The following is a 24,355-nucleotide window of genomic DNA, read 5'->3' on the forward strand; positions in this document are numbered from 1 at the left end:
CACATTTTATTCTGCTCCTGAGGAACCTGGGAGGTTAATCCCAGGGAAACGTGTTGAGCTTATATATTGGACATTCATCTCCACCATCACTACGGGCTACCTATGGACCACGGACAATCCCAATTTATCTGTCCAATCTAATCTCCACAAAACATCATATCAGAGGCAGCTTCAGACTTGCACAAGTCATCCAGGTTTACCATCACCCCTGTCAGAGGAACCTAAATTCCATCTATGGACTCTGTTTTGGGACTCATTGGCCACCTTGTGTTCATCTGCTGCTCCATTGGGAGATATATCATGAGAAAAGAAAAAGATTAAGCAGCGCTGATTGAATTAAAAAAAAAAGCGGATTGGTTGATCTATCACAATAGATTTTATTAATCTACTATTAAAAATGATTTTGGTGTAGCCAGCAAACACACATATTAAAAACAATTGTAGTACGACACTGAAAAAAATGAGCTTGTGTGGTTCCTCACCAACCAATATGTAAAGGTGTCCTGGAGAGTCCTGTGTTATAAATGATGTCATAAGTTCCCAAATGGTCATCCAGAGGGAGAACAGGTGTTGCAGATTCTTTGCGTGGAGTGGCCCAGATTGTCACAAATAACCAACTCCTGCTGCAAGCTCCTTGTAGTTGATGGTAAGTTCTCAACCTTCAATGGATGAAGACATGGATCCGTAATTTGTATCCAATTTGGAATGGGGCAATCATCGATCCAGATGGAAATGATCAGGACTGCAATCCAGAAACACCAGGTGGGGAGTCTGCAATATTCTCCTTACGCATTTCACTTCGCCAGGTAGCTTTATCAACTGGGAGATAAAACACATTGATGTCTGAATGGTAATATGACCTATACAGTTGCTTGTATATGCAGTGATGCTAATTATGGAGATATTGATTGTCCATTAATTTTAAACTTGTTTTAATTTTTTATATTGAATTCCAAGAATTTAAATTACAGCTATTTTGATTAGGAATAAAATGTATTGTACAAGATACTGTTCTACTATAGTTTTTTCTTCAGCCTGCGCTGGTACACCCACTTGTTTCTTGCCTTTACTTTATTGGGACCCGACAATACCAGTACCAGCTGCAGTTAGTAGCGCACCAATCATACCTGTTTTTCCTGGCTCGTGATTTGCTGTGCAGGGATCAGGTGGGCGGCTCTGTAAGTAGCAGGGAAGTGCTCCCTGTAGCTGGTGTATCATTTTGCCTCTTTTCTTCAGGGACCCAGGTGACGGATAGAAGCAGGTAAGTGCATTTGTGCTGCAGCAGCATGCACATCAGCAGCCACTCAGCCCTCCATGTTCCCCGTGGGTCCTTATAGCTACTTATCTCACACGGAAGCTAGGGCTGCTCTGGCTGTGTGCTGCTGTACAATACATTCCTCAGCAGCAAGGGGGGACTGAGGGAAGGGGGAGCTCCACTTATATCTCCCTCTACACGGGCTGAGAACACAGTTATCAGAGGTGCAACAGCAGAGGCGTAGCTAAAATATAAGCCGACCACCGATAAATTAGCAGCACCCCCCCCCCCAGCTGCCCATGCCTCCCCCTCTGTGCCCCCTGTGCCTTACCTTCGTGTCCCCCGTGCCCAGCAGCAGGCACCGGCAGACAGAGGCATAACTAGAACTCTTTGGGCCCCATAGCTAAATTTTGCTATCCCCCCACGTGCTGCTGAGAGACCAAAACAATGCTGGGGAAAGATGTGAGATTGGTGTGGTCAGGAAAAGAGAAGGAATGTGAGGAGAAAGAGGGAGAGGAGCAAGCAAGAAAGGGAGAGGTATGAACAGGAGTGAGAGATAATGTCAGGGAGGGAAGGAGAGAGAGAGTCTGGTAGAGACAGTGTCAGGTAGAGCAACAGAATGGGGGAAATAAAGAGAGAGGGGAAAGGCAGGAAAGAGATAGCTGAGGAGGAGAAAAAGAATAGGGGAAGATTGATGGAGGGGGGTAAGAGGGTTGAGAGAACACAGGTGAATGGGGAAAGAGAACAGTGAAGAGAAAGAAAGAGGAGAGTGAGTGGGGCAGGGGGAGAAAGAGTGAGAGAGATGAGACAAGGGGAGGATGAGTGAGGGGGAAGACAAGGGGGGTTGAGGGGGATAAAGAGGGGCAGGGGAAGAGAGAGAGAGGGGTGAGACAGGGGAACGGGGAGGGAAGAAAACAGGAGAGAGAGAGGTGGCTGGGGAGGGAGAGAGTGCAAGACAGAGGTAAAAAGAGAGGAGAGAGTGAGGGAAGATCTTCCTCCATCCCACCCCACCTGACCAGGCATCCTATGCCCCCTGCCCTCCCACAGTATTAGCTTGTTACTGTACCTCCATATCGGCACCGGATCTCCTAAGCAAAACAGCAGGTCCACATCAGTGGGTCCCCTCAGCGGCACGGATGTCAGGCAGTCAGGTAGCCCGGGACTCGCTGTCACCCCACCCCCGCTGAGAGAGCAGAGGCTGCTTTAGCCAGACCAGCTCCTCCCCCCTTCATTGATTGGCGACACCAAAGCTGCTGCGGAGGGGGGGAGACGAGGCACAGGGAGACGAGCATGGGGAGCAGCGGTGGGGATCAGGGGAAGAAAGGGAAGGGACGGTGCCACTGCGGCTGTCGAGGCACTAGCTAATAAAGGTCTAATGGGTGCAGGGGATGCCTGCTTAGCCCTCGGACCCCCCAAAAGCCTGGGCCCCATAGCAGTTGCACCCCCTGCACCCTCCATAGTTACGCCACTGCCCGCAGATCTTGCCTGCGGTGCCGTCCGGCTCTCCTCCTGGCTTCTGCTATGAAAAATGGACCATCAAAAAATGTTCACCCCCATATAGCAGGCAGTTTCAGAGAACTGTCTGCTATATGGGGGCGGACATTTTATGATGGTCCGTCCGTTTCCAAAGCATTAGAAGCCAGGAGGGAGCCGGGAACGCAGTAAATACAAGTAAATCTGCGGGTCTGTGGCGGCGATGTTACAATAGCCCCACAGCCGCACGGCGCCCGCACTTACACAGCACCTCCCCGCTATTGTTACGCCACTGTGCAGCAGGACTGAGCGGCACGTCAGCATTGCACATCATATGGGGGCATGGCCAAAGCGGTCCGAGAGCCTTATGCTGTCTCTCCGGAGAGATTGAAATGTGTGTGCATGCGCGCTACATGCAATAGCCTCAGCTCCTATATACCAGGTCAGCAGTGATAGAGCTACACCCCAACTACCCCCACCTGCCACGGGACACTGCCGGCTGCGGTCGAGACGTGAAAATGACCCCGAAAAACGGGACGTTACTATGGAAATCATGACAGTTAAGATATTCTTCATTGAAAACTCCTTTTGTCTTCAATCATACTTATATTTAATTATATTTGCTATTTGTCACATTGCACTAGGAGAATACCCTAGTGCAGTGGTTCCCAATTTGTGTGCCGTGGGGGGACTTGCAGCGGTGCCCTGGGTTGATGGCCCAGACCAATTCAAGGGATTTATGTTCAATATAATAGTCAAATTAAGTACAAACAAAAGTAGATTTTGTCCATAACCACATAACCGATACTAAGGATGCAGTGTAAACACAATTTATTTAACTTAATATTTGTTTCTGACTTTGTCAATGAGATACCTTTTTAGCCCATGGGTGCCGCGAAGACATTTCTGATGCTTTGGGGTACCGTGATTCTAAAAAGTTTAGGAACCCCTGCCCTAGCGTTTTTCTCATATGTATTGTAAAGACAGTGACACCGTTTTATATTGTTTGCTGTTCTTTGTCATGTTTTTACAGGTTTGTACTATCTGGGCACCCGTAGTTATAATACAGATAGGCATTGTCACGTGATCAGGAAGTCCCCATGGCAGGATTGCCTATTCCGCTTAAAACAAGGGGCTTATTTTTTTCCAAGTAGCTTGTTTTTTTTTCTGCTTGTTGCGTGTAGCTTGTTTTTGAGCTTGTTGCCTTGTTCACAGGCCCAGCCGCGGATTGGACACTGCAGAACAGAGCTGGCTTGTGATTTGCTGTGCAGGGATCAGGTGGGCGGCTCTGTAAGTAGCAGGGAAGTGCTCCCTGTAGCTGGTGTATCATTTTGCCTCTTTTCTTCGGGGACCCAGGTGATGGATAGAAGCAGGTATGTGCATTTGTGCTGCAGCAGCATGCACATCAGCAGCCACTCAGCCCTCCACGTTCCCTGTGCGTCCTCATAGCTACTTATCTCACACGGAAGCCAGGGCTGCTCTGGCCGTGTGCTGCTGTATAATACATTTCTCAGCAGCAATGGGGGACTGAGGGAAGGGGGAGCTCCACTTATATCTCCCTCTACTCTGACTGAGAACACAGTTATCAGAGGTGCAGCAGCAGAGGCGTAGCTATAATATAATCCAAACACACACACCCCCCGCCGATAATTTAGCAGCGCCCCCCCTGGTCGCCCATGCCCCCCATGCCTTACCTCCATGCCCCCCCGTGTCCAGCAGCAGGCACCCACAGATCTTGTCTGCGGTGCGGTCCGGCTTCTGCCATAAAAAATGGACCATCACAAAATGTCCTCCCCCATACAGCAGACAGTTTCAGAGAACTGTCTGCTGTATGGGGACGGACATTTTATGGTGGCCCGTCTGTTTCCAAAGCATTAGAAACCAGGAGGGGATCCGGCGTCACAGCGAATACAAGTAAATCTGCGGGTCTGTGGCGGCGGCGTTACAATAGCCCTGCAGCCGCACGGCGCCCGCACTTACACAGCACCTCCCCTCTAACGCAGGGGCTGCAGGGCTATTGTTACGCCACTGTGCAGCAGGCATATTTTAGTAAAATTAATTCTGATAAATAGCTCCTAGTCCTTGCACCTGCACCACAGGGAAACTTGGCTCCATCTTGGCAGTAGCTTTGGGGGGCAGGGGCAAATGCAGGATTTCTATGAAGAGGTTGACAAATATATGCTGACATGGACAAATTGACATATATATATAGAGTTTTGATTGATGCGGCACTCCACTGACCCAAAAGATATACACAAACCGGTGCCCGCCGTCAGGTGTACCCAAGGGTACTTGTAGATAGCGTGTGGTGCGCGGCGGCACTCGAATAACTGAGACAGACTGCAGGGATTATCCCAACGTTTCAAGACCTTTCGGTCCCTTTATCAAGGTGCAGAAGACGAAAAAAACAGGTGACAAACATACCTTTATGCTGATCCAGGCCGTTCGCGCGCCTCCCCGGCGTCCCGCATGGCGCTCGATGATGACGTCACACATGACGGAGCGACGCTGAGGCCGCGAAGGGCATCCAGATCTGCCCATACAACAAAACCTAGAAACAGTGACAAACAAGAAGAGTCATTAGCCGGAGCCTGACAATAAGAGTACATATAGCGTACAACTCTGAAAAAATAATTGGTGAACAAAACATAATATGTAAATTACAAACATTAAAAACATTAAAAAGTGTGGGCATCCATGGATACCTATGGTGATCACATGCTGAGGTGATCTTAACCCATTCGGAACATTGTGACCGTCAACTGCTTACGGAGTCACATATTCCCTTATAATGTATTTAGTCGACACAACACGGGTGGACACAACATGTGGTAAAATTGTACATTTTGCAAAAAATACCAGATGAACACAGCATAAATCAGGACCCTCCAAGTAACGCAAAACGAGGTTGATGTGTGCTTACACTCGAGGTAAAAACCTCAAGGATTACCTGGTGAGGAATGATGTAGTGGATGTGGTACCCACGACAGCATCCTTCTTAGGTACTCCCAGAAATGGTTGCTTTAAGTGTTGTGGCTGCATCACATGCAGCTACATGGTGACAGGAGACCAGTTCTGTCACCCGTTTTCTGGTAAACCTTTCAAAATACGGCAGCGGGTGACCTGTACTTCCGAGTTCGTGGTGTATGTAATAAGTTGTCCGTGTGGTCGACATTATGTCGGCAAAACCACACGGGCATTCAAGGAGAGAGCCGCGGCACACAGGTCCGCCATCAAACATGCGCTCCTATCTGGGACCGGGGACCAGCCGGTCGCCCGCCACTTTGCCCAGGCCAGACACCCCCTTGCATCCCTGCGGTATAGAATTATAGAGCAGATACCCAAATTAAAAAGAGGAGGCAATAGGGATCTCTTGCTGTGTCGGGCCGAAAGCAGGTGGATTTATCGGCTAGAAACATTGGCTCCTAAGGGCCTTAATGAGCACGCAGGACTGTCATATTTTTTTATGAATAAGTTTTGCGTTACTTGGAGGGTCCTGATTTATGCTGTGTTCATCTGGTATTTTTTGCAAAATGTACAATTTTACCACATGTTGTGTCCACCCGTGTTGTGTCGACTAAATACATTATAAGGGAATATGTGACTCCGTAAGCAGTTGACGGTCACAATGTTCCGAATGGGTTAAGATCACCTCAGCATGTGATCACCATAGGTATCCATGGATGCCCACACTTTTTAATGTTTTTAATGTTTGTAATTTACATATTATGTTTTGTTCACCAATTATTTTTTCAGAGTTGTACGCTATATGTACTCTTATTGTCAGGCTCCGGCTAATGACTCTTCTTGTTTGTCACTGTTTCTAGGTTTTGTTGTATGGGCAGATCTGGATGCCCTTCGCGGCCTCAGCGTCGCTCCGTCATGTGTGACGTCATCATCGAGCGCCATGCGGGACGCCGGGGAGGCGCGCGAACGGCCTGGATCAGCATAAAGGTATGTTTGTCACCTGTTTTTTTCGTCTTCTGCACCTTGATAAAGGGACCGAAAGGTCTTGAAACGTTGGGATAATCCCTGCAGTCTGTCTCAGTTATTCGAGTGCCGCCGCGCACCACACGCTATCTACAAGTACCCTTGGGTACACCTGACGGCGGGCACCGGTTTGTGTATATCTTTTGGGTCAGTGGAGTGCCGCATCAATCAAAACTCTACATTGAATTGGGGTTGCTATGCCCTATGCCTTTGCAGGCACCCAGGACTGCCTTTTGTTCCTCATCGCATGTGTCGTGGGGACCTTTGTGCAAGCTTCAGAAGTCCAGCTTTGCACCTACACTTGCACTGTTTCACCTGTTCACTCACTCAGGCTTTTGCCTGCATACAGTGTGTACACCATGGAATCTAGCCACATGGAAGCACCCTCCTTTGCCGCAGCAGCGGCTGCGACGGCACAGACACGTGTGGAGCTCACTCATGGGGCCATGTTCAGTTTTTCTGATACAGATTATGAAAACTTATTGTTTAAAGCAGATGTGGGAGCGTGCCAGTCTACACCTGAAACCATACAGCTTTATCATGAACTCCTCAATTTGAAGAGAAAGGAGACAGATATCTTTTACCACGGATTGACCCTATCTGATTACATCAGGGACAGAAAAATCCCCCGGGGCTTCCGGATCAGAAATGTCCCCACGCTGGGCCGGTATAACATTCCGTTTTGTAAAACCTGGACTTCAATTTTGAACAAATGTTCATTTGACCTCATGCTTTTGGTCATTGAGGAAGTGTCCAGAGAGTTGGCTGTCACCAAAGCCAAAATTGCCAACTTTGAGTCGATTAATCTGCCTACTATGTCCAATGATGTCAGTACAAACTGGAGTGAGAAGTTGTCCGCACAACTTGAAAAATACAAAAAGGACTTGTTGGCCTATAAAAAGAATAAAAAAGATTGTGTCGACAATGATTACGACAAACATTTAGTCTACCCCTGGCTCACAGGGGGTGATGTGACTGGACGTCCCTATCGTAGGAGACAGTTTCGCCGCTTTCAGCATAATATTCGGGAAACAGATTCTTCGCAAGAAAGAGGGTCATCAGCCAGCGAATTTGAGGAGTCAAAAAACTCCCAGGGGCGCATCCCGGCCGGGGTGCGCACAAGGAACCAAATCGCCCGCGGCAGCGCAGCTACACCAGGCGTGGAGGGCAAAACAAATGGCTACAAAAAGCCTCCCAGAGCATCATCAAAGAAAAAATAGATGACTCAATCTTCAATTTATCAACCCGCATATTGACATCCACTGAGAAACGGGTGTTGTCCAAGGGCCTTAACTTTATTCCCACCAATAAGGTGGACCCCTTTCAAGTGAAGATTGAACAATTCAAAATTAACCGTCATCTCAAGCTCAAAGAATTTTTCCAGGATAAAGTGGAAACCACCAATCCTGTGAGCAATATACCTCCAGCCATCCGCAAGAAGTCAAAATTTGATCCATTGTCGTCCAGCCCCTCCATTAAGACTTTCAGTCGCATGATCCAACAAGATACAGCCAAGATTTTGGCCTCAGATGTACAGTCGGGGTCTAACTTCTCGGCTCCAGAATGGAAAGCCCTCAAGTCACTTAGCACGGACACCTCCATCACTATCCGCTCGGCGGATAAAGGGGGCGGGTTAGTGTTACAAAATACTACAGACTATCTTCGTGAAATTTCACGACAGCTCTCCGACACAAATGTATATTTATCTTTGTCTAAAGATCCTTCGGTAGCTTACAAACGTGAACTTGAGGACATCTTGAACCAAGCAGTGCGGGACTCTCTGTTAGAACCCAGCATTAGGGATGCTTTGATCACGCAGCACCCGGTTGTCCCACTTTTGTATACTATCCCAAAAGTCCACAAAAGTTTGGTGGACCCCCCGGGCAGACCTATAATTTCTGCCCGGGGGTCATTGTATCAGCCAGTGTCTATTCTGTTGGATAGTTATTTACAGCCGTGTGTTCAAGATCGCATGACCTATCTCAAAGATACTAATACGCTGCTATTAAAACTGGAGGCACTAGGTCAGGTGCCCAAAGATTGCTTGTTGTGCACAGTGGACGTCGCGAGTCTCTACACCTGCATTCCACACGAGGGGGAACTCGCGGCGGTCCGTGCATTGATAACCAACAATCCGTTATACAAAGGGCCAGACATTGAGCTCTTTTTACAGCTTCTTGGGCTCACGTTACAGAGAAACTATTTCATGTCTAACAATAAATTTTTCCTTCAGCGCTGTGGGTGCGGATGGGGTCCTCGGTGGCCCCGTCGCTGGCCAACAGCTACATGTTCAGGGTTGAACACGAGCTATTGGTGGACGTCCCCGAGATCAGCAGGCACCTTGTGCTATACACTAGGTACATTGATGACCTGCTGATCTTGTGGTCAGGTCCCCAGAGTATGTTAGAACAAGTTTTTGACCAGCACAATGCTACCCCTTCACCCATCAAATTTGTTTATAACATCAGCAAAAATCACATCAATTTTCTTGATGTCAGCATCAAATTATCGGAGGGTACTATCTCCACTGGGTTATTCTGTAAGCCTACGGACCGCAACAATTTGTTGCGGGCCAACAGCCATCATCCCACCCCACTTAAAGCAGGATTACCTTTCTCGCAAATGCTGCGGGTGCGCAGAATTGTGAGTGAGCCCAGCGAACTGGAACCTGCATTGACCACCATGATTCAAAAGTTTCAGGAGCGGGGGTATTCATTGGCAGAGTTGCTCAGCTCAAAAGAAAGAGTCATGTCCCTCACTAGACAACAAGCGTTAACTCCTAGTGAGAAAACCAAAGAAGAAAAATTTGTATGGGTCAATGCTTACCATCCTAGAAGCAGTGCCATCAATCGAATGGCCAAAACTCATTGGCCAATCATCAACACGGATGGGGCACTTAAATCACTTCATAAAAAGAGGTTGATGTGTGCTTACACTCGAGGTAAAAACCTCAAGGATTACCTGGTGAGGAATGATGTAGTGGATGTGGTACCCACGACAGCATCCTTCTTAGGTACTCCCAGAAATGGTTGCTTTAAGTGTTGTGGCTGCATCACATGCAGCTACATGGTGACAGGAGACCAGTTCTGTCACCCGTTTTCTGGTAAACCTTTCAAAATACGGCAGCGGGTGACCTGTACTTCCGAGTTCGTGGTGTATCTAATAAGTTGTCCGTGTGGTCGACATTATGTCGGCAAAACCACACGGGCAGTCAAGGAGAGAGCCGCGGCACACAGGTCCGCCATCAAACATGCGCTCCTATCTGGGACCGGGGACCAGCCGGTCGCCCGCCACTTTGCCCAGGCCAGACACCCCCTTGCATCCCTGCGGTATAGAATTATAGAGCAGATACCCAAATTAAAAAGAGGAGGCAATAGGGATCTCTTGCTGTGTCGGGCCGAAAGCAGGTGGATTTATCGGCTAGAAACATTGGCTCCTAAGGGCCTTAATGAGCACGCAGGACTGTCATATTTTTTATGAATAAGTTTTGCATTACTTGGAGGGTCCTGATTTATGCTGTGTTCATCTGGTATTTTTTGCAAAAAAACACCCTGCTGGTGTTTGTGAGTAACCACCTTATTAAGTCCCACGACGAAACGCGTTGGGGCGTGTCCTCCTGACGTATCAGAGCTCCTGTGCTGATTCTTACCTGTCTGCTGCTGCCGTGCTGAGAACGCTGCCGCTGCCGCCGTCGCTGATCCATCTTGGTTAGGGGCAGACTGGAGTCCCCAGGTCCCGTGCCTTCAGCTTGGTGTGCCGTGTATGCTGTTTCCGTTTACACTTTGGTCGGAAGTTGCTGGAATCCCCAGATCCCGTGCCACACGCATCTCTTCATTCAGAGAACGCCAATTGCCGCTATACATTCTGGACGGAATATCTGGAGTCCCCAGATCCCGTACCTACAGCGTGCATTTAATTGTCGGTGACTATACTTCTCATGCTGGCTATTTATACTGTATTGTATGAGCTTTTATACAGATTTTTTCAGTAAAATCTTTAACCTGTGGCTCTATTGTGCGCTCCTTCTTTTTCTTTTCATATATATATATATATATATATATATATATATATATATATATATATATATAGACATTGGATGGGCTCTGCACACACTAAATTAACTGATAATAAATAGTGGAGATTTGGTTCATGAATTGATCAATGCATTTAAGCCTGCAGCCCCCGTCAAGGGACCCCACTGTTCTGCAGGTCCTACCACGATCGCTGAAAATGGCTGCAATACACATAGCTATCACATCAATGTTTGATACCAGGCATGCTATCAGGTCTGAAGCTCACAGCAGACTTTGTTTTTATAGGTGAGCAGCTACCAACACACCTGTCACTAATCATCTAGGGAAATGGCTAGATGATTAGTGACAGGTGTGTTGGTAGCTGCTCACCTATAAAAGCAAAGTCTGCTGTGAGCTTCAGACCTGATAGCATGCCTGGTATCAAACATTGATGTGATAGCTATGTGTATTGCAGCCATTTTCAGCGATCGTGGTAGGACCTGCAGAACAGTGGGGTCCCTTGACGGGGGCTGCAGGCTTAAATGCATTGATCAATTCATGAACCAAATCTCCACTATTTATTATCAGTTAATTTAGTGTGTGCAGAGCCCATCCAATGTCTGTTTAAACAATGTGGTCACAAGCCATAGGGCACCCCAAAACTAGGAAAGGTGAGTGCCGATGTTAAGTGTATATATATATATATATATATATATATATATATATATATATATATATATATATATATGAGATAGAAGGGAGTTCAGAGTGCGCCTCAAATTACAATCACAAATAATACTTCAATGAGTTACAATAAAATGTTTTTAAAAAAACAACTTTTATTCAAAAGTGTCTTCTGCAAGATGTCGGTAGCCCTACCGACATCTTGCAGAAGACACTTTTGAATAAAAGTTGTTTTTTTAAAATCATTTTATTGTAACTCATTGAAGTATTATTTGTGATTGTAATTTGAGGCGCACTCTGAACTCCCTTCTATCTCATTTCTATTACTTTGGTTCCTGTCTAACAGAGGATCCCTCAGAGTTGCTGCCACTAGCAAACGTTAGCGCGGTCTGGGTACCTTTTTCTTTAATATATATATATATATATATATATATATATTTATTAATTTATTTACAGTTTCTTATATAGCGCAGCAGATTCCGTTGCGCTTTACAATAGTAAAACTGGGTAACACCATACTTGCTTATCTTGCAGGTGCGCCATAGCTTTCAGTCTTTTTTGATGTAATGTTTCTGGGACCGGATCACCTTCCTCAAGTAAGTTTTTAATCATAACATCAATAAATGCACCTGTACTTTTTATTTTAATCAAGCCTTATGAGTGCTGCCTAACTCTTTTCTGCTGTGTACAGTGGATGTTATCCCAAAGGGAGGGCACCTAGCCAGCTACCCCCATTTGAAACCCTAAGGTGCTGTTATTCTATAATATATAATCATGTGGCAATGACTCACTGTAGAAAAAAATAGAAGACTATCAAGAAACTCAATGTTTCAATTTCATTACAAAATTGTCATCAGGAGTCTGAGTTACTTGAAGGTTTCCATGTCCCTTTTTTGGGGGGGGGGGGAATGTATTGTCAGTACTGCCATTATATTTATGTCTACATAAAAAAGTCTGGAGGTCACCTGGGAGGAAGACAGCCAAGTGCATGATGTTTCTGAATGCCTCCCTGTTTCGCCTCTGCCAAGTGCCCGCCGTCTGAGCTAAGGGAACTGAGTGCAGCTGAACATCTTCTGTCCCTCCGCCTGAGCTCCGGAGCTGAGGGCATTCTTCCTGTCCCGCCACAGCCTGGTGCCCGCAGCCTGAGCTCCGGAGCTGAGGACAGTCTGCCTATCCTCAGAGCCGAATTTCCCATTAGGCACGTGAGGCACCGGCCTAGGGGCGGCACATGTTTGGGGGCGGCACTTGGATGCCTGTGATAGTACTGTCAGCCCAAAATGTACCAATAACTGCAAAATATCCACTGTACTGCACTATATTCCATCTTAAATAGAGTGTAAATGGACAGGACATGCAGATATTGGCCCTTATTCTGGTTGGTGCGGCCAGAGCCGCACACGGTGCTCTGGCCGCACAAACCAATCCCCGCCCACGAGACGGATCGCCACGGCCGTCCGTACACGGACGGCTGGCGATCCGCATAAAAATGGTGGGGCGTACGCCTCCACCATGGTGGGAGCTGCCCCCTGCATTCGATGGTCGTCGACCATCGAAGGCAGGGCCGCACGCCACAGCAGCTCCCGCAAGCTGAGACCACACGGACAATCGTCCGTGTGTTAGCTTGTATGGGGGCTGAGAGCTGACATCCGGCGACGTCAGCTTTCCGCCCCCATCAGTGGCGTCATACCCTCATTTGCATGCATACGCCCCGCGTTTGCATGGGAACGCCCATGAAACGCGGGGCGTATACATAGGGAAATGAGGGTATGAAGCCCCTCACGCCCCTATACGCCCCCTTTGCGGCGGACGAAATACGTCTGCGGCGAATGGGGCTGCACATGCGCAGATTGACCTCTGCGCATGTGCAGACTAAAAACATCGGCGGTACGGCCGCACGCGGGCCGTACCGCACGATGCAGAATAAGGGCCATTGCCCCTGTAACCTGTCCTACTTAGTAAACATTATTGTTGTGCTTAGGGGCGCCTTCATCCCTAAATCCGCCCCTGCCTATCCTGCCACCGCCCGGTGTCCACAGCCTGAGCTCAGGAACTGAGGGCAGTATGCCTGTCCCGCCACCGCCCGGTGTCCGCAGCTTGAGCTCCGGAGCTGAGGACAGTCTGCCTGTCCCTCCAAAGCCTGGTGCCCACAGCCTGAGCTCCGGAGCTGAGTGCAGATGAATGTCTACCTGTTCAACAACTGCTGGGTGCCTGGAGCTCACCTCCGTCATCTGCTGAGAGTGCCGATAAGCGGAACCCTCATCTCTGGTCCCTGCAGTCCAAGAGAAAGAAGGAAAATAAGCCTGTCAGGGGGGTTTCTGGTTACTCAGAAAACCCCCCTGCGTGCACCACGGGAGGAGGGCTTATTAGGATTGGTTTTGGCATGGTTTGGGCTTGTTTTTCACTTCGTGGTTGCTTGTTTTTCATTTCAGAGTTGGCAACACTGCCCCCTGGTGTCTGCAGACGGAGCTGCCTGGATTCCATTCTGAATACAAACATTAAAGGCTAAGAAGGTATTACACTATTTGGTTAGTATATATAAAACTGTATCTAGGTGGTAGCTCCATCATAGTATCTTACATATTACTCTGTGTATCAGGTTAGTATATATATATATATATATATATATATATATATATATATATATATATATATATATATATATATATATTCTAGAGAGAGGGGGTTGTGACCTTTCCGGCACTGTATGGATAGCTGCATTTCTATACACCTCGCTGTTACCAGAGGTACGAAAAAGAAATAGAGAAAGAAAAGGTATAGAGGTGCGCTAGTAGGAGTTTTACCAAAAACATATACACATTGGTAAAACAATATATAAAAATGTATTCTGTATAACAGTATAAAGACAATAGATTTTCAAAAAAGCATTCGCATCGAAATTAGTCCTGTGATTGATACCACTTTTAGCTAGTGTTATCCTGAAATTACCCTACGCGTTTCATCCCGAAGGGACTTCTTCAGGGGTAACAAGGTATCAATCAATAGTAAATATCTTTTTCGATCGTAGGAAAACCAGAAAAGGACAAAATCATAAGATGGATTGATAAGGACTGTCAGGGTATTATCATATCAGAACATATATATATATATATAGATAACCTTCCAACTGATGTCTTCACAAAGTTGACAATCTGTAGTATCATCGATTCTTGTAGTGAATTGAATCCCATTAGTCAGAGAGGGTATCTAGGTGGCAGCTCCATCATAGCATCTTACATATTACTCTCTGCATCAGGTTAGTATATATAACGGGGTATCTAGGTGGCAGCTCCATCATAGTATCTTACATATTACTCTGTGCATCAGGTTAGTATATATAAAGGGGTAGCTAGGTGGCAGCTCCATCATAGTATCTTACATATTACTCTGTGTATCAGGTTAGTATATATAAAGGGGTATCTAGGTGGCAGCTCCATCATAGTATCTTACATATTACTCTGTGCATCAGGTTAGTGTATATATAATGGGGTATCTAGGTGGCAGCTCCATCATAGTATCTTACATATTACTCTGTGTATCAGGTTAGTATATATAAAGGGGTATCTAGGTGGCAGCTCCATCATAGCATCTTACATATTACTCTCTGCATCAGGTTAGTATATATAACGGGGTATCTAGGTGGCAGCTCCATCATAGTATCTTACATATTACTCTGTGCATCAGGTTAGTATATATAAAGGGGTAGCTAGGTGGCAGCTCCATCATAGTATCTTACATATTACTCTGTGTATCGGGTTAGTATATATAAAGGGGTATCTAGGTGGCAGCTCCATCATAGCATCTTACATATTACTCTCTGCATCAGGTTAGTATATATAACGGGGTATCTAGATGGCAGCTCCATCATAGTATCTTACATATTACTCTGTGCATCAGGTTAGTATATATAAAGGGGTAGCTAGGTGGCAGCTCCATCATAGTATCTTACATATTACTCTGTGTATCGGGTTAGTATATATAAAGGGGTATCTAGGTGGCAGCTCCATCATAGTATCTTACATATTACTCTGTGTATCAGGTTAGTATATATAAAGGGGTATCTAGGTGGCAGCTCCATCATAGTATCTTACATATTACTCTGTGCATCAGGTTAGTATATATAATGGGGTATCTAGGTGACAGCTCCATCATAGTCTCTTGCATATTACTCTCTGCATCAGGTTAGTATATATAACGGGGTATCTAGGTGGCAGCTCCATCATAGTATCTTACATATTTCTCTGTGTATCAGGTTAGTATATATAAAGGGGTATCTAGGTGGCAGCTCCATCATAGTATCTTACATATTACTCTGTGCATCAGGTTAGTATATATAATGGGGTATCTAGGTGGCAGCTCCATCATAGTCTCTTGCATATTACTCTGTGTATCAGGTTAGTATATATAACGGGGTATCTAGGTGGCAGCTCCATCATAGTATCTTACATATTACTCTGTGTATCAGGTTAGTATATATAAAGGGGTATCTAGGTGGCAGCTCCATCATAGTATCTTACATATTACTCTGTGCATCAGGTTAGTATATATAAAGGGGTATCTAGGTGGCAGCTCCATCATAGTATCTTACATATTACTCTGTGCATCAGGTTAGTATATATAAAGGGGTATATAGGTTACAGCTCCTCCTGTTTACATCCTGCTATCTAACCACCACCCACTTGCTTGCACCTCTTGTAATCTGTCTGTCTCCCCTTCCTACTAGATTGTAAGCTCCTCCGAGTAGGGCCCTCTTCCCTCCTGTTGTCAAAGCCCTCTTCTCTTCACATGTCACTCACAGCTTTCCTATACTCCAACACTCAGTGACCATCTTTGTCCGTATACTCATCTCCATCATTGGCATCTAGCCTCTAGTTGTATGTTGATTGAGTCCTCACTACTTATATCCAAGCTGTAATGTGTATTGAACTGTGGCGCTCTTTATTTGTACTGTATTCTTGTTATTTATTCAATGTTATGCCAAGCTTTGTCTGCCTGTATTGTTCCTTTGTACGGCGCTGCGAAACACTTGTGGCGCCTTATAAATAAAATAATAATAATAATAATATTATACTCAGCATCAGTATCTGCTGCAGGATGACAGAGGTCTCCATGCTGCACATATGACTGGGTATTATACTCAGTATCAGTAACTGCTGCAGGATGATAGGTCTCCATGCTGCACATATGACTGGGTATTATACTCAGCATCAGTATCTGCTGCAGGATGATGGAGGTCTCCATGCTGCACATATGACTGGGTCTTATACTCGGTATCAGTAACTGCTGCAGGATGATAGAGGTCTCCATGCTGCACATATGACTGGGTATTATACTCAGTATCAGAATCTGCTGCAGGATGATTGAGGTCTCCATGCTGCACATATGACTGGGTATTATACTCAGTATCAGTAACTGCTGCAGGGTGATAGAGGTCTCCATGCTGCACATGTAACTGGGTGTTATACTCGGTATCAGTAACTGCTGCAGGATGATAGAGGTCTCCATGCTGCACATATGACTGGGTATTATACTCAGTATCAGTATCTGCTGCAGGATGATAGAGGTCTCCATGCTGCACATATGACTGGGTATTATACTCAGTATCAGTATCTTCTGCAGGATGACAGAGGTCTCCATGCTGCACATATGGCTGGGTATTATACTCAGTATCAGTATCTGCTGCAGGATGATAGAGGTCTCCATGCTGCACATATGACTGGGTATTATACTCGGTATCAGTAACTGCTGCAGGATGATAGAGGTTTCCATGCTGCACATATGGCTGGGTATTATACTCAGTATCAGTAACTGCTGCAGGATGATAGAGGTCTCCATGCTGCACATAGGACTGGGTATTATACTCGGTATCAGTATCTGCTACAGCATGATAGAGGTCTCCAAGCTGCACATATGGCTGGGTATTATACTCAGTATCAGTAACTGCTGCAGGATGATAGAGGTCTCCATGCTGCACATATGACTGGGTATTATACTCAGTATCAGTATCTGCAGCAGGATGATTGAGGTCTCCATGTTGCACATATGGCTGGGTATTATACTCGGTATCAGTATCTGCTGTAGGATGATAGAGGTCTCCATGCTGCACATATGACTGGGTATTATACTCGGTATCAGTAACTGCTGCAGGATGATAGAGGTCTCCATGCTGCACATAGGACTGGGTATTATACTCGGTATCTGTATCTGCTGCAGGATGATAGAGGTCTCCATGCTGCACATATGACTGGGTATTATACTCAGTATCAGTATCTGCTGCAGGATGATAGAGGTCTCCATGCTGCACATATGACTGGGTATTATACTCAGTATCAGTAACTGCTGCAGGATGATAGAGGTCTCCAAGCTGCACATATGACTGGGTGTTATACTCGGTATCAGTATCTGCTGCAGGATAGAGGTCTCCATGCTGCACATAGGACTGGGTATTATACTCGGTATCAGTATCTGCTGCAGGATGATAGAGGTCTCCATGCTGCACATATGACTGGGTATTATACTCAGTATCAGTATCTGCTGCAGGATGATAGAGGTCTCCATGCTGCACATATGGCTGGGTATTATACTCAGTATCAGTAACTGCTGCAGGATGATAGAGGTCTCCATGCTGCACATATGACTGGGTATTATACTCAGTATCAGTATCTGCAGCAGGATGATTGAGGTCTCCATGTTGCACATATGGCTGGGTATTATACTCGGTATCAGTATCTGCTGTAGGATGATAGAGGTCTCCATGCTGCACATATGACTGGGTATTATACTCGGTATCAGTAACTGCTGCAGGATGATAGAGGTCTCCATGCTGCACATAGGACTGGGTATTATACTCGGTATCAGTATCTGCTGCAGGATGATAGAGGTCTCCATGCTGCACATATGACTGGGTATTATACTCAGTATCAGTATCTGCTGCAGGATGATAGAGGTCTCCATGCTGCACATATGACTGGATATTATACTCAGTATCAGTAACTGCTGCAGGATGATAGAGGTCTCCATGCTGCACATATGGCTGGGTGTTATACTCGGTATCAGTATCTGCTGCAGGATAGAGGTCTCCATGCTGCACATAGGACTGGGTATTATACTCGGTATCAGTATCTGCTGCAGGATGATAGAGGTCTCCATGCTGCACATAGGACTGGGTATTATACTCGGTATCAGTATCTGCTGCAGGGTGATAGAGGTCTCCATGCTGCACATATGACTGGGTATTATACTCAGTATCAGTATCTGCTGCAGGGTGATAGAGGTCTCCATGCTGCACATATGACTGGGTATTGTACTCAGTATCAGTATCTGCTGCAGGATTATAGAGGTTTCCATGCTGCACATATGACTGGGTATTATACTCAGTATCAGTATCTGCTGCAGGATGATAGAGGTCTCCATGCTGCACATATGACTGGGTATTATACTCAGTATCAGTAACTGCTGCAGGATGATAGAGGTCTCCATGTTGCACATATGACTGGGTATTATACATCAGTATCAGTATCTGCTGCAGGATGATAGAGGTCTCCATGCTGCACATATGACTGGGTATTATACTCAGTATCAGTAACTGCTGCAGGATGATAGAGGTCTCCATGCTGCACATATGACTGGGTATTATACATCAGTATCAGTATCTGCTGCAGGATGATAGAGGTCTCCATGCTGCACATATGACTGGGTATTATACTCAGTATCAGTATCTGCTGCAGGATGATAGAGGTCTCCATGCTGCTCATATCACTGGGTATTATACTCGGTATCAGTATCTGCTGCAGGATGATAGAGGTCTCCATGCTGCACATATGACTGGGTATTATACTCAGTATCAGTATCTGTTGCAGGATGATAGAGGTCTTTATGCTGCACATATGACTGGGTATTATACATCAGTATCAGTATCTGCTGCAGGATGATAGAGGTCTCCATGCTGCACATATGACTGGGTATTATACTCAGTATCAGTATCTGCTGCAGGATGATAGAGGTCTCCATGCTGCACATATGACTGGGTATTATACTCAGTATCAGTATCTGCTGCAGGATGATAGAGGTCTCCATGCTGCACATATGACTGGGTATTATACATCAGTATCAGTATCTGCTGCAGGATGATAGAGGTCTCCATGCTGCACATATGACTGGGTATTATACTCAGTATCAGTATCTGCTGCAGGATGATAGAGGTCTCCATGCTGCACATATGACTGGGTATTATACTCAGTATCAGTATCTGCTGCAGGATGATAGAGGTCTCCATGCTGCACATATGACTGGGTATTATACTCGGTATCAGTATCTGCTGCAGGATGATAGAGGTCTCCATGCTGCACATATGACTGGGTATTATACTCAGTATCAGTATCTGCTGCAGGATGATAGAGGTCTCCATGCTGCACATATGACTGGGTATTATACTCAGTATCAGTATCTGCTGCAGGATGATAGAGGTCTCCATGCTGCACATATGACTGGGTATTATACTCGGTATCAGTATCTGCTGCAGGATGATAGAGGTCTCCATGCTGCACATATGACTGGGTATTATACTCAGTATCAGTATCTGCTGCAGGTCTCCATGCTGCACATATGGCAGGGGATATGGATATAGCAATTTGTTGAAAAACATAAGTATAAAAACAATGATAAATGACTGGGTCATAATTGTTAGTGTATATAAAGATATATTGTATTCCATATATATCTAGTAACACTATTACTGTAATATAATAATTAACTCAGTGACCTTTATGCTTTTAACCCTTTGATTGCCAACATCTCTGTTTAAAATATCGACTAAAAATGCCAGCTTCGCTCACATATGTTATATAATGTTGTATAAAGAAAGATTATATTTCCTATTTAAATTTAAACATTACAGGTCATTATGATGAATACAAATGTTTGTTTGGCAATTTTCACCGCAATTTTGACTAATTCACTTGGCACTCAACAGGGTTAAATATTTTTTTTATCTTGCAGGACAAATAAGTTACAGGACTTTCACTAACAAGACGCTGTGGCAAGGGACATTGTTCTCAGATCAAGCAACCTACAGACGTCATTTCTTCTTACACCTCTGGAGGATTCACTAAAACTATTCTCTCTCTATATATTTTCTGCATTGAAGAAACCTTCTGCTGCTAATTTGTATCTCATTAATACATGATGAGTCTGACAGGAGAGAGACCACATCTGTGCTCTGAGTGTGACAAATGCTTTACATGTAAATCAGATCTTCTCAGACATCAGAGGAGTCACACAGGAGAGAGACCACATCTGTGCTCTGAGTGTGACAAACGATTTACATATAAATCACATCTTCTCATCCATCAGAGGAGTCACACAGGAGAGAGGCCACATCTGTGCTCTGAGTGTGACAAACGCTTTACATATAAATCACAGCTTCTCAGACATCAGATGATTCACACAGGAGAGAGACCACATCTGTGCTCTGAGTGTGACAAATGCTTTACATGTAAATCACAGCTTCTCATCCATCAGAGGAGTCACACAGGAGAGAGGCCACATCTGTGCTCTGAGTGTGACAAACGCTTTACATATAAATCACAGCTTCTCAGACATCAGATGATTCACACAGGAGAGAGACCACATCTGTGCTCTGAGTGTGACAAATGCTTTACATGTAAATCACAGCTTCTCATCCATCAGAGGAGTCACACAGGAGAGAGGCCACATCTGTGCTCTGAGTGTGACAAACGATTTACATATAAATCACAGCTTCTCATCCATCAGACGAGTCACACAGGAGAGAGACCATATCTGTGCTCTGAGTGTGACAAACACTTTACATATAAATCACAGCTTCTCAGACATCAGATGATTCACACAGGAGAGAGACCACATCTGTGCTCTGAGTGTGACAAATGCTTTACATGTAAATCACAGCTTCTCATCCATCAGAGGAGTCACACAGGAGAGAGGCCACATCTGTGCTCTGAGTGTGACAAACGCTTTACATATAAATCAAAGCTTCTCACCCATCAGAGGAGTCACACAGGAGAGAGACCACATCTGTGCTCTGAGTGTGACAACACTTTACATATAAATCACAGCTTCTCAGACATCAGATGATTCACACAGGAGAGAGACCACATCTGTGCTCTGAGTGTGACAAATGCTTTACATGTAAATCACAGCTTCTCATCCATCAGAGGAGTCACACAGGAGAGAGGCCACATCTGTGCTCTGAGTGTGACAAACCCTTTACATATAAATCACAGCTTCTCATCCATCAGACGAGTCACACAGGAGAGAGACCATATCTGTGCTCTGAGTGTGACAAACACTTTACATATAAATCACAGCTTCTCATCCATCAGAGGAGTCACACAGGAGAGAGACCATATCTGTGCTCTGAGTGTGACAAACGCTTTACATATAAATCAAAGCTTCTCATCAATCAGAGGAGTCACACAGGAGAGAGACCACATCTGTGCTCTGAGTGTGACAAATACTTTACATATAAATCACAGCTTCTCATCCATCAGAGGAGTCACACAGGAGAGAGACCATATCTGTGCTCTGAGTGTGACAACCACTTTACATATAAATCACAGCTTCTCATCCATCAGAGGAGTCACACAGGAGAGAGACCATATCTGTGCTCTGAGTGTGACAAACACTTTTCATATAAATCACATCTTCTCAGACATCAGAGGAGTCACACCCGGGATAGACCACATCTGTGCTCTGAGTGTGACAAATGCTTTACACGTAAATCACAGCTTCTCATCCATCAGAGGAGTCACACAGGAGAGAGGCCACATCTGTGCTCTGAGTGTGACAAACGCTTTACATATAAATCAAAGCTTCTCACCCATCAGAGGAGTCACACAGGAGAGAGGCCACATCTGTGCTCTGAGTGTGACAAACGCTTTACATATAAATCAAAGCTTCTCACCCATCAGAGGAGTCACACAGGAGAGAGACCACATCTGTGCTCTGAGTGTGACAACACTTTACATATAAATCACAGCTTCTCAGACATCAGATGATTCACACAGGAGAGAGACCACATCTGTGCTCTGAGTGTGACAAATGCTTTACATGTAAATCACAGCTTCTCATCCATCAGAGGAGTCACACAGGAGAGAGGCCACATCTGTGCTCTGAGTGTGACAAACCCTTTACATATAAATCACAGCTTCTCATCCATCAGACGAGTCACACAGGAGAGAGACCATATCTGTGCTCTGAGTGTGACAAACACTTTACATATAAATCACAGCTTCTCATCCATCAGAGGAGTCACACAGGAGAGAGACCATATCTGTGCTCTGAGTGTGACAAACGCTTTACATATAAATCAAAGCTTCTCATCCATCAGAGGAGTCACACAGGAGAGAGACCACATCTGTGCTCTGAGTGTGACAAATACTTTACATATAAATCACAGCTTCTCATCCATCAGAGGAGTCACACAGGAGAGAGACCATATCTGTGCTCTGAGTGTGACAACCACTTTACATATAAATCACAGCTTCTCATCCATCAGAGGAGTCACACAGGAGAGAGACCATATCTGTGCTCTGAGTGTGACAAACACTTTTCATATAAATCACATCTTCTCAGACATCAGAGGAGTCACACCCGGGATAGACCACATCTGTGCTCTGAGTGTGACAAATGCTTTACACGTAAATCACAGCTTCTCATCCATCAGAGGAGTCACACAGGAAAGAGACCATATCTGTGCTCTGAGTGTGACAAAAGCTTTACATATAAATCACAGCTTCTTATCCATCAGAGGAGTCACACAGGAGAGAGACCACATCTGTGCTCTGAGTGTGACAAATGCTTTACATGTAAATCACAGCTTCTCATCCATCAGAGGAGTCACACGGGAGAGAGACCACATTTGTGCTCTGAGTGTGACAAACGCTTTACGTGTAAATCACATCTTCTAATCCATCAGATGAGTCACACAGGAGAGAGACCACATCTGTGCTCTGAGTGTGACAAACGCTTTACATGTAAAACATCTCTTCTCAGACATCAGAGGAGTCACACAGGAGAGAAACCATTTACATGTACTGAGTGCAGCAATTGTTTTACCCAAAAATCAAATCTTGTTATACATCAGAGGATTCACACCGGAGAGAAACCATATAAATGTTCTGAATGCAGCAAGTGTTATAGACAGAGGCAACATCTTATTAGACATCAGAGGAGTCACACCGGAGAGAAACCACATAAGTGATCTTTCTGATGTAACTAGCATGATTAGGCATTAGATGATTTATTTTACACAGTAGAATAGAGAATATTATTCACAATGAAAGATATCAGTGAAATATTAGAACAGAACAAATGACAGATACATGTGATACAGTATTACATATATCAGTGGGTCACGTCATTTCAGAGAAAAAAATACAGAAAAACTGATTAGAGCGCTGGTCAAGGTAGTTTACTCAGGGTGAGCAGCTGCAATTAGGGACTAGTCAGGCCCCTGAGTTTTCAAAATGGAAAAAAGAGGGATATTGCAGCACTCTTGTATTTTAATGAATCAACCAATCTGTACAATAAAAAAGGTATTTAATGTGTATCACGTAACATACAATAAAAAATACGGTACTCTTTACCTAGAACGGCGCCCACGATTGAAATCGCGGGCATCGCGGGTAAAATCGCGGTAATCGCGGGCATCGCGGGTAAATCGCGGGTAAATCGCGGGTACATCAAAATCGGGTACCCGCGATTACCGCGATTTTCCCATAGAGAACAATGTTAAAAAGCCTGATTGACCGCGATTTTAGCGTTAAATGCCTCAATGCCCGCGATTTTCCCATAGGAATCAATGTTAAATGGGCTACAGAGCCCAAATAGCCCCAATTAACCCTTAAATGTCCCCCCAATTTTTGTACGCCACCCCACGATCCACGCCAACCCGAAGCGTGGCGAG

The 24,355-nt window shown here is 45.2% G+C and overlaps 1 protein-coding gene across 6 annotated transcripts; it reads left to right on the forward strand.

Moving 5' to 3' along the window:
• Positions 1–1,166: 1,166 nt before the first annotated feature.
• On the forward strand, positions 1,167–24,023 carry LOC146075783 (uncharacterized). 6 transcript variants are annotated; one of them, XM_083185374.1, is made up of 5 exons: positions 1,167–1,261; positions 3,944–4,018; positions 11,950–12,011; positions 13,845–13,925; positions 20,410–24,023. In XM_083185374.1, exon 5 carries the CDS (start codon positions 22,442–22,444, stop codon positions 23,648–23,650), a length of 1,209 nt encoding a protein of 402 aa, XP_083041500.1. In that variant the 5' UTR covers positions 1,167–1,261; positions 3,944–4,018; positions 11,950–12,011; positions 13,845–13,925; positions 20,410–22,441; the 3' UTR covers positions 23,651–24,023. The 6 variants fall into 6 exon arrangements, with proteins under 6 accessions (XP_083041500.1, XP_083041499.1, XP_083041501.1 ...); XM_083185373.1 differs by having other exon boundaries at positions 3,944–4,006; XM_083185375.1 differs by lacking the exon at positions 3,944–4,018 and having other exon boundaries at positions 1,217–1,261.
• The last annotated feature ends 332 nt before the right edge of the window (positions 24,024–24,355 follow it).

The sequence above is a fragment of the Crinia signifera genome, chromosome 4 (genome assembly GCF_055691185.1).
Source record: "Crinia signifera chromosome 4, ASM5569118v1, whole genome shotgun sequence".
NCBI classification, from domain to species: domain Eukaryota; kingdom Metazoa; phylum Chordata; class Amphibia; order Anura; family Myobatrachidae; genus Crinia; species Crinia signifera.

Coding starts and splice junctions, on each gene's coding strand:
- LOC146075783 (XM_083185374.1), top strand. CDS start 22,442: ATGATTCACACAGGAGAGAGACCACATCTGTGCTCTGAGTGTGACAAA.